General features: G+C 35.6%; 1 protein-coding gene across 7 annotated transcripts in view; it reads left to right on the forward strand.

The window, feature by feature from the left end:
- Window positions 1-20,068, forward strand: part of LOC134804457 (multiple C2 and transmembrane domain-containing protein-like) — a 75,317-nt gene that overhangs the window by 37,825 nt on the left and 17,424 nt on the right. For 4 of the 7 annotated variants that reach the window (XM_063777503.1, XM_063777504.1, XM_063777498.1 and 1 more), the window contains exons 2-5: window positions 7,004-7,136; window positions 12,617-12,750; window positions 13,486-13,629; window positions 15,351-15,534. In XM_063777503.1, coding sequence (XP_063633573.1) covers window positions 7,004-7,136; window positions 12,617-12,750; window positions 13,486-13,629; window positions 15,351-15,534 — 595 coding nt within the window. Of the gene's footprint in view, window positions 1-5,203; window positions 5,230-5,304; window positions 5,369-6,589; window positions 6,742-7,003; window positions 7,137-12,616; window positions 12,751-13,485; window positions 13,630-15,350; window positions 15,535-20,068 lie in introns of those variants that run through there. The other 3 variants (XM_063777502.1, XM_063777500.1, XM_063777499.1) reach the window with 3 other exon arrangements.

Consider the following 20,068-nt stretch of genomic DNA (forward strand, 5'->3'; position numbering starts at 1 on the left):
AGATGGCGTCACGGCCCAAGTGCAAATATTAAACCCAACAGGAAATCGACGTTTCTTATAAAAACCAAGACCTTGGTTTATAGTCATGAACATGAACTGTAGGTATTGCTACCGCCGAATAAGATATCACATGAGTGATATGAGACGACATAATTCAAGAGTCCCCTGACTGTTTACGTTACACGTGTTTTAATTATGGTTATTTACATATTGCTAAAACAGAGAATTATGTAAAACCGGTTCCATTTTATTTTATTTACACAGTAAGAATCATGATGTTTTTTACCGTATTTTTAGACATTTGTACCTAAATGCATGGCATTTGAAAAAGCTAATAAAATAATGTTTCTTGGAGTGTAGGTACATACTTATTTACGCAATATAGAATATTAAAATATATGATTAAATAATAATAATAATTAAATAATAACAATTAGGCCCAACTATAGGTACAGCGTGGAAAAAAATAATGGGCTCTGGAGGGAAAGTGCCTTAAAACCTTAAGTTAGCTCATTTTCGCTTGTCTCGCCCGGGAATCGAACCGACAATAAATTCCAAAAAATAAACACTCGCTATTTTATTCTATGGGCTAATTAATTATTATGAAGTCGTGTTTCTTCCTATTAAAGATTATGAAGTATAGTATACAGAGTGATCAATCCAAATGTGTCAGTAGGGAGAAGTCAGAAACTATGAGAGATAGCGATATCTGTTCTTAGGAACCATGGCTTCGATTTTATATTTAATAATAATAACATTCACACTTTTTTTAACTCTCATACATAACCGGGAATCGAACCGTCGAAGTCTCTGTAAACAATGTTAGGTATAAAAACTGCAAGTTTTTTCGTTGTTATTGTTGATGGTGCGAATCATAAGTCACAAGGAACACATTTTAAAAATTGTTTAAGTAATTGAAAGAAAAACCCAACAATAAGATAATTATTTTATTTCAGTAAATGTTCAAAATGGTAGCCATTTTCCTGGATGCAAAGATTAATTCTTTTGGATAAATTCTTTTGGGTGTTCCATTTTCAAATTTTGAATAAATTGGCACGCCCGCTGAACGAATGCGTTCTAATTTTAAATAAACTCAATTTGTAATGCATAACATCGATGCAGATAAGATATGCATAAGTGGTCTATTCAGATAAATGACTCATAATGATGACCGATGCATATTAATGGCAACATTTTGCATTATTTAAATTGTGGGAATTTCAATCTAATGTTTACACAAGATTTCATAGCAAAATTTAGTCCTTATACTTTCAGGATCAATTATACAAACAAATACTACCTACACGCGATTACATAAAGAATATTGACCAGGCCGCGTAGCCAAGATGCCGATCGCTTACGCTTCGTAGCGATCGAAACGCAACTGTCACTGTCGCACTACTATGGAAGAGTGATAGAGAGATATAATGCTTTTCGTTGTCGAAGCGATAGCGATTGTAACCTTGGCTAGGCCGGCTGGTTCGATTCCCGGTTATGTATGAGAGTTAAAAAAAAAGTGTGAATGTCATTATTATTAAGTCTAAAATCGAAGCCACTCATAGTTTCTGACTTCTCCCTACTGACTGACCCATTTGGATTGATCACCCTGTATACTTAGACTCTCAACTCAACGGTAACTTACTTTTGTGGCACACCAGTTTTTAACCGACTTCAATTTCATAGGAGGAGATTCTGTATTCGGTTGTGGCAATCTTTTTTTTTTCTATGTACGTTCACCGATTACTCCGACATCCGTAGTCCGATTTGACTAATTATTTTTTTGTTTGAAAGGAGCTACCTCCAAATTGGTCCCATATTAATTTGGTTATGTTCTGATGATGGGATCCATGAGGAATTGAGGGAACCCCTCAATTTTTAAAGGCACATGCATGGCGATTTGGGTGTTTTCTTAAGCAACTCGAGCATTTTCTCCCGAAAGCCACCAATTTGATAAAGTAGACCTGATGATGAAGATTGTTTTGATGATAATGATGATGATGATTTTTAATGTAGTATGTTCAGCGATTACTCCGGCACCTGTGATCCGATTTAAGTAATTCTTTTTTTGTTTGGAAGAAGTTACCTCCGAGGTGTTTTCGTATTATTTTTGGTATGGTCTGATGATGGTATCCATGAGGAATTGAGGGAAGTCCTCAAATTTTAAAGGCACGTGTAAAGTGATTTCGGTGTTTTCTAAAGTAACTCGAGCATTTGCTTCCGAAAACCACCAATTGGATGTAGTGCAACTGTAGCCTTACCATGAGTTTGACACTACCCCCGATCAGTAGCCTTACCACGAGTTTGACATTGACATTTTCGCTAACGTTTTCGTAACTTACTTTTTATGCATCTCGCTCGTACTAATATGTTAGTACGAGCGAGATGCATAGAAAGAAAGTTACACACACGCTAGCGAATATATCAATGTCAAACTCGTGGTAAGCTGGTAAGGCTACTGATCGGGGGTTAGGGTTAGGAGTTAAGGGGTCAGGGATTAAGGGGTCGGGGAATGGCGGTTGAAGGGTTGCTGGTTCAGGGTCGAGGGTTTCCTGGATCAGGGTTGATGCTCTGTGAGGTTGAGTGATCGAGGGGTTGAGGGATTGGGTCAGTGGCGGGGCGGAGGAGGATGGAGTGACAGGAATTATAATTTCCCAGACGGACTAGAGAACATTCCTGATTACATATTTAATATTTATACGAATAACGAATTAAGTGTTAAACGTGATCTTGTTTTTCATTCATGCGTCGCGCTCTTAACAACGCGTTAAAACTAAAAATGGAAAAATAAAAACTATTTGCAAAAAAAAGAAAACCGACTTCAAAAAGGATGAAATAAAATATTATCCTTTTTTAAGTCTATGCGTTACCAACTGATATGTTTGAAGTCGGTGCCAAGCCAAGTAGTAACAATACCAGTCAAAAATAATCAGCTTTATGGCTATAAATCCTATTAGAACTGCACTAATAACTATTATAAAATGTGTAAGTAATTCTGTCTGCCTCTTTGTCGCCTTTTTATGGCTAAACAACTGAACCGCTTTAGGTGAAATTTGGCAAGAAGGTAACATCCTTGAATTGTTTTATATTTTGAAATGTAGTCCTCTGGATAAGGGACGGGAAATAACTCAGACCCACGGCGCCAAGAAGGTTTGATCGTGTGTTCTGAGGTGTGTTCTTAGGTAAGTACAGTCGTTGTCAATGATATGTTTAGGTACACTTTTGCACCTTACTCCTTTCCGCTGGATGCGGGTGGTGCAAGACCGGTCATTGTGGCACTCTTTGGGGAGGCCTATGTCCAGCAGTGGACGTCCTCTGGCTGATATGATGATGATGGTGATGACCTTACTCTAAGGCGAAAAGTGTAAACATATTTTTAACGTCGACTGTACCTACAGAAAGTACGTTCATTATTGTCGTGTAAGGCAATCCAACGTAGGTACATCCTTATCGAAACGCACCAAAATCATGGTATGCTTCAAAATCTGGCTTGGCACCGACTTCAAACATATCGGTTGGTAACGCATAGACTTAAAAAGGATAATATTTTATTTCATCCTTTTTGAAGTCGGTTTACTTTTTTTTGTAAAAAGTTTTTATTCCTTGGAATGCTCCATGAGACTTGTGCTTTATTTATATCAAGTTCATTTATTGAATCTAACAATAACAAACCTGTATTAACTGACGCAAATTTCTGAATCTAAAAAGGTCTGCATCATAAGATTGCTGTATTTTTCCGCTCAAATTAGTTTTTTTTTTGCAATAGGTACCTACCTACCTACGGATGCTCCTTAATCCGATTGCGAACGGAGATTTCCATTAAACCTTAATGGATCTGTTGTAGGTAGGTAGGTATTGTTATACACTGATAACATGACGAACGTTGGTGCAAATTCATTCTGGGAGTTGCAGCAATAACAATGCTTGCATTCTATGAAAAAACCGGGCAAGTGCGAGTCGGACTCGCCCACCGAGGATTCCGGACAAATTAAACTTATTTTTATTTCTTATTTTATTTATATATATTTTTTTCAAAATTATAGTTTTGAGACTTTTCCCTATACTTGTTACTTGCTACTTGCCAAATTTGATAGTTCTAGGCAGCGTTCTAGGTCAACGGGAAGTACCGTTACATTTTGATTCCTCTGAGAGTGTCGAAATACTCGAAAATACGTTTTTTGCGGCATAAACCGCTCTGGCCACGTGGTCCTACTGCCTTTGTCCTACCAATCGGACCACGTGAACTTTTTTTCCGCTTGGTCCGATTAATCGGATTACCAGCAATTGTAATTCCGCTTCGTCCTACCGATCGGACCACATGAACATTTATTCCTATTAGTTCGATTAATCGGACTACAAGGAATTGTAATTCCGCTTCATCCTACCGATCAAGTCAAATGAACTCATTTGGTCACGTTAATCATAAATCAATATCGTACATTAAATAGATCGGTTACATAATAACTAAAATATAATACGGTTACGGGTAATAATTAAAAGCAAGGTGTAATTCGTGCTTTTTATTTACCATAATTATTAATAGCTGGGCACAAAACAGTTAGGTAGGTACATACCTACACCTACATCGTTACAATAAGTGACCAAATTAATTTACCTCATTATTATTCCCTGAACTTTCCAAAAAAGTTAACGTTTATTCTGTTCGACGGTGATGGAATTTGCTAGTCATGGGTATTTGTCAGTAATGTCGTCTGCTAATTTACTCACGCTTTCGTCATTCTCAATTTAACTGTACCTATTTGGCTATGATTCACTTCTAACAGTTCTGATTGTAGTCGATTGATCGTGTGCTCCTTGCCGAGATGCCCACGCGACTCCGTTTTGGGTGACCCGGAAAGACGACTAGAATATCAGTTATCACGTGTAAAACGTGCTCACGACATGCCCCAAAGCCTTCAAACAGTCCAAACTAAGTACAAACACAGTAAGTAACTTCGTACGCGGGTGTGATGGGTTATAGACGTTCTAGTATACACGTGAGACGGTGCTATTTGAGTGAACTATTTGCGTACCTACCTATAAAAACCCCGTGAAAATAGCTAAGTCTAGAGGACACAATAATATTTAATTTACTTAATGTGAGAACATTAATAGGAAGTGTTATTTGGCAAACTGATCATAAATGACTATTTAAAAACTGGTTGTTTATAAATAGCAAAGATGAATCGCAGTGCTATTTTGTGGTGGAAAATTGTGACCTATGTGCGTAATGTAAGTTACACTCAGGACTAAAATTGATTTACCTTGTTATTTTGTAGTTTCATAGGTAGGTACTACTACTTCAAGTGTTTCTTACCAGTAACTTTGACTCGGCTAGATATTACATGTTTATTAAGAAAACATGTAAGATGTAAGTACCTACCTACATAAGTACATGCCTAACTAGTTATTGTTTTTTAAACGTAGGTACATTATATAATGTTTAGTGTTTACGATAACTATTTCACCGTACTCTTCTTCTTCTTCCTCGCGTTATCCCGGCATTTTGCCACGGCTCATGAGAGCCTGGGGTCCGCTTGACAACTAATCCCATGATTTGACGTAGGCACTAGTTTTTACGGAAGCGACTGCCATCTGACCTTCCAACCCAGAGGGGAAACTAGGACTAAACTAAACTATTTCACCGTACTACACAGTCATAATTATGTAAAACCTAACCTGTACGGTTACCATCAGTTTGTCACTGACATAAACGCCGTCGAGAACGTAATTTACTTTCTATACATCTCGCACGCACTCGCATATTAGTGCAAACGGGACGTATAGAAAGTAAATTACGTTCTCGACGGCGTTTATGTCAGTCACAAACTGATGGTAACCGTACTGAGCCTCTATTAAACTTTTAATCATGATTAAAAAACATAATTTAATTGGTATTAAAAATCATACTCCGTTATACAAACGCACTACAAATCTCAATTAGCTAAGAAATTGTTAGCTATTAGTAATAATCGTTTGTCCTTATTTGTCATTTTGACTTATGCATTAGTAAGAAAGGGATAAAACATAATTTAACTAAATCAGGCCCGTAAAGTTTTATGAATAAGGGGGATAGTCGATTTGTCGCTGACTGTATATGTATAATTGTTTCCACAATCCGTAAAACATAATTATAATTTAAGTACCTAACACCTGCACGTAAATGATAATCGGCTTTTGTCCCTCTACTCCCTAAAGTTCTATGAGTTACGCAAAGATCTGACAATATATGTATTAGGATTTATTTTAATTGCACTATGGCGGGTAGAATGGGGCCAATTGACGATACATATTTGCCCCAAGGTTCGATTGACCCCGCTCTACTCTTCCTATAATATATACATATGTAGATACCAGCACCAGCAGCAATATTTTTTTTGGGTTGACAAGCATAGCATGTTTACAATGTTTTATTCATAATACGTATAAGATCAGTCGAGAATACCTATAAAGGTATACAAAATAGAAAAACCTGAATAGAGATCGACGCCTGCGGCTGGTAGTAGGTATATAATGATATGATCAAATCATTATACGTCATTTAGATGGAAACGTTCATAAGTCAGAGTAGTCAGACACGCTTGATTTCTAAGTTGTAAAGCATTTTTTTTCATGCTCAAAGAATATTGAATATAAATATAATTTCAATGTTTAATTAATGGTGTTTTAACAAGTAGTGTTTCGTTTTATTTTGAGTTGTCCTCGCGACATGGTATGGATGGACATTGTTTGGATGGACCCCAGGTGAAGATGACATAAATTGTATTTAGTTACTAATTTTTTATTCAGTGGCATAGGTCAGATTGGTTGTAAGGGCAGCACATGAAAGAGCAAGGCAAACTGTTTTTTGTTTTTTATTTTAACTAAATTCATCCAGCCGGCGAGGACAGTATGCCATTGTTAGTATTTACGTTTTGTTGTGATTAGAAAACGTGCGGACCTGTATTTACAAATGAACAAAGCTTAGAGCGGTGAAACTCAGCAGTGTGGTAATGTTTGTGTGCAGGTCATTTGCAGTCCCGGAAGGCTTGGCGATGGATCCGCTGGCGCCGGCGCCGCTGGCAGTCTCCACGGAGTTCATGGAGCGCATCGGCTCGGGACTTTCTCTGCTCAGGGATCACGGGAAAAAAGTGCATAAGGTAAAAGCGTCTATTACCGTGGGTGTCAAATTAGGCTTATCGCCGTGGTATTTTAAAATACCTACACATTTAATAAGCAAAATATAATATAAACTAGTAGTTCGCCCCGAACTAAGAACACGCGGTTAACCAAAAATTATATAGCGATTGACTTTGTTGCACCTACTTAGGTACTCGTATAGTGACACATAAAATAATAGAAAATAACTGAGGGCGCCACTTTCTACGTAACTGTCACATTACGTAAAATGCTTACACATGGCAACAATTTAGTATGGACATTTTTGAGTTCCATTTTATTTAATTTCTACTATTTTATGTCGCTCTATAGGCGGCAATGGATCAAAGATCGCGTGGATTTATTGCAAGGTCTGTGGAGCCCTTAACTGATAGATTTAAGCAAAGAGTAGTATGTATAATATAGTTGGCCAAGCAGATCTTGTCAGTAGAAAAAATGTAGGCGCGAAGGGATATGGTTTCATAGAAAATTTGAGTTTCGCGCCTTCTTCTACTGACAAGATTTGCTTTTTTGCATCAATTTTGAAGCGCCATTTACAAGTTAAGCGTTAAGTAATATAGATGGCGCTATTTTTTCGAATAAAGGGCTTCGTATACGGCTGTCCCTCCCCTGGATTTAAGTCACCACCATAGAGATTAAAATAAACTGTATCTGTGCTAAGCCGAAATATTTCCTGTCAAATGTCAAATACATATATTATGTTTATTCTATTTTATTTTTATCTTGCTAATTATTTCAAAATGGTAAATTTAAAAACGATATTATAAAAGTGTAAGTCGAGAACTTTCATTTGATACTAAACTCGACCATGTTTCTTGCAAAAAAAATGACCAGAATAGCAAGACCTCTCACAAACAGCTTTTTGGCCTTCTAAGCTCTTCTAGCTCAATAACCCCTTGATCGGGCCTGCTCATAATTTAATGACTAAAATATAATGCCCTCGACTACACGTTTACCCAAATTCATTTAAATTAGAACAAATTTACTTAAGTTATTGAGTATCAAACTATCTTCTGACAGTTCAGCTTAATAACATCGAAATGCCGGGACGTGCCGCTAGCCAGCCGCGTGTTCAAAGTCGAATGTAAGAACTTCGCTTCGCTTCGCTCGCTCGTTCGATTATTTTGCATATTTATAAATGCTTCTTCTTAAAAAATATACGGAAATGTCAGGGCGAGATAAAAAAAATATCGGTTGAAATTATGGATCTTTTTTGGTTAAGGTGCAGTGGGTTCAGGTCTCCGAGCGCAGCTCGCCTAGGGGCTATTCATAAATTACGTCATTTCAAATTAGGGGGGCGGGGGGGGGGGGGGGGGGGCTGGACATCAGATGATGGTAGCATGACGTAGGAGGAAACGGGGTCATTCGAAGCATGATTTTTGGATGATTTTAGGAAGCGGGGGGGGGTCAAAAAAGCCCCCTAGAACTGAGCGGACGGCCATGCGTGCCCGGGATCGTGGGAATCATTTTTATTTAAGGTGGATGTCTAGGGATGGGATGCCGTATTCAGCCAAAAGATGAATACGAATTGTGGATTTTCACCGTTTATCCCAAAATACAAAGTTTCATAATAGCTGGTTTGTTAGTGCACACCGTTGTATAGGGACCTTGCACTTTGAGACTATGCGCTGAAACTTGGCACGGTTGATTGTTAGCTGGTCTTGAGCTGATACAGACCGGGAGCCGTCGAGAACCACCTCTCATTTAGTGGGGGGGGGAGGCGGGGAAGTTCGACGCTGCGGCGCTTCACTTGGAGCAACATTTCTCTAAAACTATACCTATTAGGGCACGTAATATATCATATTCGGATAAATTGAGGATGAGATAGTTTTAGAACAAAAACAATGCACTTTCTAACAAAAAAAAAAAGAATAAAGTAGAAAAGACTAAAAAACGTATTTTAGATTTTTTTATAATTACTTACCAATTTTTTTTTTTTTAAGTGTAGCATCAATCTGAAATCAAAAAATATAGATATACAATAAAATATTGTGATTATGATGGGATGAGAACTCGTTTATTTAGGTAAGTACCTATATATTGTTGTACATAATTATAATTATGTTTCCTTACGTTTATACAGCAGTCAGCCTTACTTTCTGGACCTATCGTAGTCATTGTTGATCATTACTAAAAACTATTAAGTTCGCGAATTACATAAGAAGTATACCTTAACTTAAGTATACCTTTACCTACATTTTATTGAAATTATATATAGTTACCATTTTACATAATCTCCTAATGTTGTTCCATCTAGATAGGATTTTAGGAAATGCAATGCTAAAGGAAATTGAGAGCATTTCCACGCTGGATGACTATATGGTCAGCCTTTCCACCTTTTCTAATATATATCACAACTAATTTAGTGTTAAAATAAATACTATCTAGTATATTATTATTTATAAAAACAGTACTTAACCGTTTTAGTTAAATTTTTAAAATTTACCTCCAACTTTTCGAGGACGGCGTTGTCCCCGTTGTCTAAGAGTAGAAGAGCCCGACCCGACAACCACGGGGACTACGCCGTCAGAACGTTGGAACTCGGAGGTAAATTTTAAAAACATATTACGCCATTAGGTAAGTCCCGTTTCATAATAATTAAAAAACGTAAATTAATCGTGTGATAAAAAATAAGGTCATAAAAAGCCAAAAAATAAAATAAAATAAATAAATAAAAACAAAAAGAAATGAGTCTTTGTTCGTGATTTGAACTCTGTCTGTCTGTCTGGGACGCTGTTATTAGATTTATACTCAATAGCTAAAAGCCACTCTTAGACCATTTGACCATAGTAGATCCGGGCGAAAAATGCCTTCTTATTTAAGTAACCCATTACTGTCAAAAATATCAAGTTTGATTTGATTTGAAATAGAATTTTTACTGTCGACTTATTGACATCCAAACGTTGCGAGCATATTGCCCTTTAAACCATTTGGCACGTTGCGCGGGGAAATCTTCTAAAAATGTATGTCCTTTAATATTTTGATATTTATGATTATGAATTTATGACGATTCTTAGATTCTACGTTGCAAATTGATTAAATTATCGAGAGAAAAATGCTAATGTAAAGAAAACAAGAAATATCCGTTTCATTTCTCATGCTATGAAAGAGGGTCATTGTTGTTGTAAAAGGTGTGCAGAAAATTATACGTTTCTGCACTACAGCATTTTAGGTTCCAATTCCAAGTACGATTTTATAATTTTTTGTATAAATGGATTTGTTATACAATTTTCATTCTGATATTTGACTCCCAGTACCCAGTCCCAGTGATAGTGGCACACAGTCCGCACTTCATCAGGCTCAGAAGAGAGCAGCCTAGAGACTTCTTACAGATAGAGCTACTTATGGTTGGTCACGACCCTCAGCTGTGAGGATAACGACAAAGAAGAAGAGAATTTTTGACTCCCCATTCCATAAATAACGATACTTTTGGCTAAATTGTTAATTGAAAGTACCTACCCTCAAAAAATACCTACTATAAAAATTTATATAAAAAACACATGCATTTTACTTTCCTCGTATGCGAAATGAAAAGTAGAGTGTTTTAACTCGGGTGAAAGGCATCATTTTTGGAAAAAATATAATCAAGAAAATCATTTCTTGATTATATTTTTTCCAAAAATGATGCCCAAATTTTATCACCATAAGATTTATAACAGTGCTACAGTAGGGTTAGCGGATAAAAAAAGAGACATAAGAGCGGTATAGTGGAGCTACAATAGTGTTAATTAATTCTTTAGGAGCTAGATGGGTTGCATATAGGTGACTACAAACTGTTGTAGTAGAAGAGCGCTAAGGTAGTGTTGTAATAGCGTTGATTAAGTATTAGGATTTTAAAGGGTGCCAAATAAGCGAATACTAACTACTTGAGTAGTAGTGTAGGGCCATATAGATGATACTTTCAGCTTTAGATGGTATATTAGCATTTAAAGTCAATATTTGTAACACTCAAGAAGGTAATTGCACATTTTTTCCTTAGCCCTATCTGCTTTGGTTGCAGATGTTTCCATTTTGTATTATTATTCGTAAGCTTGCTCTGTGACAGCTTGAAGTGAAATGCAATGGCGGATAATTAAAAGCAAATAATTATTTTAGTTCACTGATGCAGGAGTTATCTGCGGATTTATGATCGCGAAATTAATTACACTGTCAAAAACTATATGTATTACTAACAAAATTTTAATGGGCCTCTGATCCTTTGCATATTTATCTGAATATAATATTGTTTTATTTGTGGTCCACCGTATTTAATTTTCGAAAAATTACTCAATATACGTGAAGTCCCGTTTTACATATAACAATACTAACATTAGGTCAATATTGAGTAAAAGTATCGTTTTTTATGAAGTATTTACGTTCTAAGGGATCACCCTTGGTTAACAATCTACTATTGTTATGCACAAGCAGAACATATAGAATCTTGTTTATTTACAAGAAGATGACATGCATTTTTCTCCAAATATATATTTTTGAGAAAAATATAGCTACTTTATTTTAAAAATCATTGTTACAATAAATATAGGCTTTTCCAGAGAACATTTATATTTCTGCCGAAACGAAAGCAGAATCCACAAGGCTTTTCGGTGGACGACCGTTACGCGAATGATTGTTTGGACTGACCTTTCTATTAAATGTATAGTTATATAAATGTATTTTATTATATAATATAAGTATAAATATTAAATCTGGGAATGAAATTATATCAGAAAGGAGACTTTTAAATGAGTATACTCGTAACATGCTTTGTGCATTAAATATATCTCCCTCTATTGAGTGAAGATAAAACAAAATACACAGGTAATCTGTGTTTCGGTTTTAAAGTGCCATCTGTTACACCTTTGATAAATTAAAAATCAGTGCTTGTCAAAATGTCAAATGAACTCGCCATATTAGAATTACACCTATACTATAAGCATCACTCACACAAACAAGCAATGGGGTAAAATTTTACCAATATTCAAAGGCTTTTTTCTTAATAATATATAATATTAATCAAAATCTTGTATTTTTTTACGTTATGCGTAGACAGAAATATATATATTACCCAAACATTACATATTCAAGTGAAGAAACCCTATATAATAGGAGCTTTGGTGACTAGAAAGTTTGTATGAAATTCGAGCAAGAAGAACCACCTTAATTGTTATTTATAGTTAATTAAAAAAAAGTATCGATCAGTTCAATCAAAATTAACATTAGGTGCACAATTTCGTGATGTTTTTTTCGAGCGAAAGTTGATGTTTAATCAGGTTTCAAATCGGTTACTAGAGAAAGCCCTCAAGATTGCTATTCATATTATTAGCAACCGTTTTATAATTTAAACGCTACGATTTTTTTAAATCATCTAGTGAACAAAATACCCAGGCGTACACTTTATACTTTATACATATCTCACCTGCTTAAAAGTTTAATACCCATAGTGTGCCAAATTTTTATTTCATTATTTTTAATCTTGTTCCAGTATGTATGGAAAAACAGAAGGTTTGACATTCTCAAAAGATCGTGGAAATCTACTGTGAATGTAACATTAGTCGACGCCAAAGACTTACCTTATGGGCCCTCTAGCGGCTCCAATGGACTGTATTGCAAGTTTAAGTAAGTACAGCTTGTAATATTGAAGTGATGGAGATAGATTCAATCACGAAAGTAACATTACGCGTTAAAGCAGTGTCCAAAACGTTCTGAGACCAAATGTATTAAATTAAAATAGTAGGTAGGTCTTAAAATTGGTGGGCAACCAATACGAGACTTCATGCGCCGCTACCTACACGGTCCTTGGATAGATTGGACAAATTGTAGAAAAAAAACAGCTAAAGTATCTTGAAAAAAACTGTTGATTTTCCGTCTTGGTTATTGCATCAAAACAGATTGGACACACCGTTTGTTACAAACCCCGGGGTCACGCAGATTCGTCACCCACAAAAGTTGCGAAAGTAAATTTTGAAAGCATTGTACCTTCTATTTTCAACCTGACTAAGTAACGAAGAAATGTGGATACATTGTTTTTCATGTATACGTGAGCAGGGACCAATTTCTCGAACCATATTAGTCTAATATTATTAGTGTGTTGCCATGGTAACCCATACGATTTGACAGTTAGTGTACTAATAATATTAGTCTAATACCGTTCGAGAAATGGGCCCCAGGTATATGTTTGAGATACTCAATAGCCTAACCGATTAGAATATTTTTAGCATAATATGTTTCATTGAAGGAGTAGCATAGGAGCTATGTTAAATGTGTTACTTCTAATACTATGTGTTAATCATACTTTGCATCGATTGATGGTGCAACCAAAAGTGAAATCATTAACTTCAAATTTTGTTACAGATTAGGTAATGAAACTCGCAAATCGAAACAAGTTCCAAAATCTAAGCCAACTTGGTGTGAGAGGTTCAACCTGTACCAGTACGACGACAACCACTTGGAGGTAACAGTGTGGCACAAAGAAAAACAAAAGAATTTTATGGGCCGGTAAGATTTCATCATCTCCAATAAATCTAATTTAACCGATACTCTCACAATAACGTATCGGAATAACCCCAAAACACCTTATTTCAATACGGAACTCGCAGTTTCTTGATAAATTGTAAGAATTAATTAACACTGACGTAGACAACCATATTTTGTTGGTGACAAAATCATTTTGGACTTGTACCTGGTACGAAATGTATAAAACACTGTTAATTGCTAAAGCGACTGTTATAAATGCGTATGTTTGTACCTATCTGTTTAAAGTAAATCTATTTAAATTTCATAACGGTGGTAACGATTTCATAACGATGTACTGACATCGTGATTTTTTATCGACATCGACTTATAAAATATGTGTCCTCGCACTATTGAGACGTCAGCACAATAATTTATTTCGTCAAACCGGGCTTTGCTGATGAAGTTGCGATTTCTGACCTATCGGATCAAGACTGGCAAAAATGTTTTCAAAGTTGGTTTAGACACTTTAGACGAATGGAACTTTGTATAGAGAATGATAGGGAGTATTTTGAATAAAATGTAAAATAAATAGTGCTAATATCTTGAATATCTCTATTTCATCTCAAAACTTATGGAGTGACCTACGTAGTTAGCATCTTCATAACAAATACATTGGACTCATACAAGTGGACTCGCACAGATGATTAATATTTAACATTTCGTACTTCAACGATGTAGATAGTAGAGTTTGATCGAGTATTTAGGTTGCTGTCTTATTGCCGACGTTTAGCGAATAAAGTAATATTAAAAAAAACATAATTCCGTATCGTATTCTTCAAAAATAAAAGCGATTACTGATGTATTATTTGAGAATAAAACTTTTTCTTTTACTACCATAATATAAGTATGTACTACCCGTATCTAAATACATAGGTATTTCAAGTCTCAATAGAAATAAAACGACTTTTCTCAAAACTATGCAAATGCAAGATCATTATCCACTGACCTTTCATGGGTACTAAGAATATACTGAGCCTACGTAAGTAAACAAATACCATACTCTCTGCCCGATTCGAACTTTAAGATACGTCAATTAATAGATCTAGAAACGATATGGATTATACGTGTCAGTGTCAAAAGTGACGTATTTGTTTGAAGAAACGTCACATTTGACACTGACACATCTAATCCATATCGTTTCTAGATCTATTAATTGACGTATCTTAAAGTTCGAATCGGGCCGTCTGATTCAATAAAATAAAGTAAATCGATACACCACAGGAATTGAGAGTAGGTAGGTAGCCTTTGCGCTTTTGCAGCTGCGATGTTGTTGCAATTAATTTTCATCGGATATCTGTTATCCGCTTGCAAAACTGTGTGTGCCTAACCTGAATATTATTATGAACATCTCACAATACGTTACATATGTATATACATAAATAATATGTATATCAAAGGAGTCTAAACTACTTAATAACATTAACAAAATTCAACCTTTGATCACTAATCTAATAAAAAATTAAAATGATGATGTAATTAAGGTTATATCATTTATGGTTGTTTATTTTTATATTTTCGTGTATAATTGACTAAATAGTCCTTAACGGACCGAAATATCTTACACTAACCAAATGCTAGTTTAGTTAGGTTTTCGAACTCGAACATGGAGTAAATTTACCGTATGCGTGGCAGCGGGGGTAGCGCGACTATGCTCAGTCTAGAGGATGTTTTGTCTGTGCATAACTGTAGCGTCTGTCGTACAGATGTACCATCGACCTCTCGCGGTTGGAGCGCGAGCGCACCCACGAGCTCTGGCAGGAGCTGGAGTGCGGCTACGGCACCCTGCACCTGCTTGTAACGCTAAGCGGGCCGGCCAGGGGCGTCCCGCTCGACAGCGTGCCCACCACGCGCTGCGTGCACCACGTCACGCCGCCGGATAACAAATATGTAAGCGCGTTCATTTTTACACTAAAAATTTGGTGAAGAGGCTCGACATGTGTGGTAATAAAATAAAACAGTCAGATTCCTTTTTTTTGAAAATTTTGTGGCTGTCGTATATAGGTATCTGTAGTGCGTTGTAAGGGAATTGGAGAAATAAAACTTTAAGGGTCTTGCAATTTAGAGGGAGGGTCATAAATATACAGACGGGTAAAAATAGTATGGAAATTAATCATTCCAAATTTAAAATAGCCAGAAAGTTAGATGACTGTTGGATGAGTACATTTACGGTGCGTATACCTGTATAATTGTGAATATTCCCTTTTATACGATACCACACATGACACATACGGTAGCACACAATACAATAATATAATATAAGTACAAAAACAATCAATTTACTCTCGATATTATCAGTCCTGTATCAATTTGCTTTATAGGTTAACTACTAGATAGGTACCTACGAGAGCAAATAATTAAATTTTCACTGCAACCCCAGAGGTGTCAGATTTCCGCTGGGCATACATTATTAAATTCATTTACATGTTCATGTTGTTTACATACTTACAATGGCCTTATGAAGATTAATATCTTTTGTCTCGTTATGTCTGAAGTAATCAACATATAAGTACCTATTGGTCAACAAACTGATAATAAATGATATAAGTAAATGACTTATAGTATTGTTTTTCAAGAACAGCAGTTTGGTTTATCCGTTAATTAAAATTATTTCTTAATAACTATTGATAATTGTCAATGGCTTTAATGGCAAATTAGATAACAAAATTTTTAAAGTAAAACTAACATTTGTACTGCCTGATTGTAATACCTTTTTACCTTCTCACCAACCGCCTCAGTTCAGCGGTATGGTATACCTAAACCTATATATCTATATACAGGTGTCCCTAGCCATTGGACAAAGCCGAAATGTAGGTACATTAGGGTAGGGTAGGGTACGGTAGGGCAGGGTGCATTAGGGTATTTAGAACCAGTATACAAAGTATCATAACAATCGGTGTAGCGGTTACGAAGAAATTAACAAATAACGATTTTTTTACTTTGGAGCAACCTGTATGTGTTAGTAGCTCCTGAGGTAATAAATAGTATGAAACCTTCTTCGACCGTTTTGATTATCTTTTTTATTTATGACATTGACATTACTAAGATTCTGACTTGTGACAAATGTCATCATTGCCGCACATTTTCAAACAAATTGTCAAAAGCACTGCCAATGATTAATACAGTATGTTTCTTTTTGTTGTCGATTATTGGAAATAACTTTTGTTTGATAATTTATTTTTTTATCCTTTGTTCTAATTAAAAAAATATTACCGATAGAGCATTTCTGAGATGTAACCCTACGTGGGATTTCAGGGTTTGTCCAATGGCTAAGGTCACGTTGTATATAAATGCAAGTGTCCTGACTGACTGATTCATCAACGCAGAGCCGAAACTACAAAAGATAGAAAGTTGAAATTTGCACACCAGATTACATTTATAAAGTGTACAAGAGATTAGAAGCGATTTTGAGAAATTCAACCCCCTAAGGGGGTTAAAAAGGGGATGAAAGTTTGTATGGGGTTAAAGTTTTATTTTAAACTAGGAATTTGAAACTTCGTAAAAAGATATATTATTAAAATACAAGAAAACTAATTTCAGCGTTTTTGAAAATTCATCCCCTAAGGTGGTGAAAAAGGGGTTGAAAGTTTGTATGGATATCAAACATTTTTTCGAACGCAGGACTTGAATCTTTGTACTTGGGGATATTATTAAAAGACAGGAAAAGTAATTTCAGCGTTTTGTAAAATTCATCCCCTAACAGGGTTAAGAAGGGGTTGAGAGTTTGAATCCATTACAAATGCTTTAAACTTCTTAGAAAGGCATAATAGCCGATTACAAATTCAACCCCTAAAGGGAGTTAAAAAGGGTATGAAAGTTCGTCTTGGGGTGCAAATTTTATTTTTAGCTAGGAACTTGAAACTTTGCGATAAGGTATTAAATTAAAATACAAGAAAACTAATTACAGCGTTTTTGAAAATTCATCCCCTAAGGTGGTGAAAAAGGGGTTGAAAGTTTGTATGGATATCAAACATTTTTTCGAGCGCGGGACTTGAAACTTTGTATTTGGGGATATTATTAGAAGACAGGAAAAGTAATTTCAGCGTTTTGTAAAATTCGTCCCCTAACAGGGTTAAAAAGGAGTTGAAAGTTTGAATCCATTACAAATGCTTTGAAACTTCTTAGAAAGGCATAATAGCCGATTACAAAAAAAATAATTGCAACGTTTTTGGAAATTCAACGGCTAAGGGTGTTAAAAAGGGGATGAAAGTTCGTATTGGGGTGCAAATTTTATTTTAAACTAGGAACGTGAAACTTTGCAAAAAGGTATTAAATTAAAAAACATGAAAACGGATGTAAGCATTTTCGAAAATTCATCCCCCAAGGTGGTGAGAAAAGGGTTGAAAGATACAAACTTTCAACCCCTTTCTCACCAGGACGAGATCAAATATTTTGTGAGTGCAGAACTTGAATCTTTGTATAAGGGCATATTATTAGAATACAAGAAAAGTAATTTCAGGGTTTTTAAAAATTCATTCCTTAAAAGGGTTAAAAGGGGGCTGAAAATGTATGTGAAAACTTCATACAACTTGCAAAAAATAAAAATAATTTCAACATTGCTTGCATATGAAAATTATAGGAACCTACTAAAGATGTAAAATGTTGAAGATAAGATTCCACGCGGAGGAAGTCGCGGCCAACAGCTAGTCATGGATAACTTACTCATAGATGTGCGCAAAAACATATTATAAAAATTATAATTCTAAATTTAAAAAATCTATATATAAATGCGAATACCTACCAACCTATACTTATGACCCTGATAAAGTTAAAGAGGTCCTAAAAAACAACAATAGGTAAGTAAAAACATGTTTTTGGGTCCTAAGTTCGTCCGAAGTAAAAAAAAACAGTGAATAAGCGATGCCAAGTTCGATTCGTCAAGTTCAAGTGACACGTGCTTAGCTAATTATTATTATTATAAATCTAATAGGTACCTTTAAACGAGCAATTCTTGTATGTTTATTTATATATGTATATAAATTTCGGGGATCTCGGAAAAGGCTCTTAAGATTTCGATGAAATTAGCTAGATGGGGGTTTTCGGGGGCGAAAATCGATCTACCTAGGTCTAGGTCTTATCTCTGGGGAAACGCGCATTTTCGGGTTATTATACGTTTTCCGAGCAAAGCTCGGTTCCCAGATATTTAACTTTATAAAGGACCTCAAGGTATCAATAAAGTTCGTATAAAATAATTGGATGTTAGGTTACAATCGGATGGTAATTGCAACAGCGTTATACTGTCGTACAGCATGCAAAATACAAGAAGCTATCTAGCCTTGCTTACAGAACAGACAGCGTACTTATTTTGGTGACGATTAGTAGCATGAATAGAATGGGAGTACTCGTATCCCAGAAATATCTGATCTGATAGGGCTTGAAGAAGGAGTGTGAGCGTTATCAAGTCTCAAAAATATCTATGTAGAAGATACATGTAGGTACACTGAGTAGAACGTTTAATTGCTGTTATAAATGTTATAGGTAATTAATTTGTTTGTTAAATTTTATGGACATACGATTAATAAATTATTTCCTGATTTTTATTCGGTGAATAAAAAAATAAATATGTAACATGTAGGTAAATGAAAGCGTATTTGCATATCGTGGTCGATTATATATTTATTATTATTAGCTTTCCATCTTTTTTTGAGTCATCTGCATTATCTCACACAACGCGGTGAACAAAGACGTGTTGTAGTTAGTCCATGTTCATTTACTTAGCTCTGTTTACATATTAAACATACATGATGACTGCTCTTATTGAATATTTAGATCAGTACCAAGTAGGTAGGTACATGAGAACTTGACGCGAGAGAACAAAATAACGTCTCTTATACGTATTCCATCGTGACTCAATCGCATCCGCGATGTAGGAAAAACACAGAGTGGTAATGGTGGCTAACTATTCATTCACGATATTAAAACCTCAGTCCTATAGGTACTTTGTATAGGTAACTTCCTATTTACATACTCGCCCTTCGCAGCGGCAGCGGCGGCGTCACATGAAATTACCTTATAACGAGAATCAACAACCTTGCGCTCAGGATAAAAATGTGCCTCATAGTGAGATCAGGTTTTCTTAGCCTTTTTTGTGTTCTGACGTAAAGGAAGGGCAAATATACGCACATGAGTTCGCATTTTATCTCCAATCAACCTACCTACGTATAAAAATAAAGAATCTCGTTATCATTAACCTGTGGACTGTCTGACGTCAGGCCAAAGTAGTTTTTTCAACACGACTTCTACTTAGGACTTTGCACTGACATGAGGCTAATTCCAAAAATAATCGTATGTAGGTATGTATACAAGAGAAATATGGGATGAGGCTGTTATATTATAATTATTTTATGGTTAAAATTATAATTTCGTAGGAAAATAATTCTAGTTGAAAATCAGCTAAGAAGGCACGTCATGTGCTGCAACGTAG

The sequence above is a fragment of the Cydia splendana genome, chromosome Z, assembly GCF_910591565.1.
Source record: "Cydia splendana chromosome Z, ilCydSple1.2, whole genome shotgun sequence".
NCBI classification, from domain to species: Eukaryota; Metazoa; Arthropoda; class Insecta; order Lepidoptera; family Tortricidae; genus Cydia; species Cydia splendana.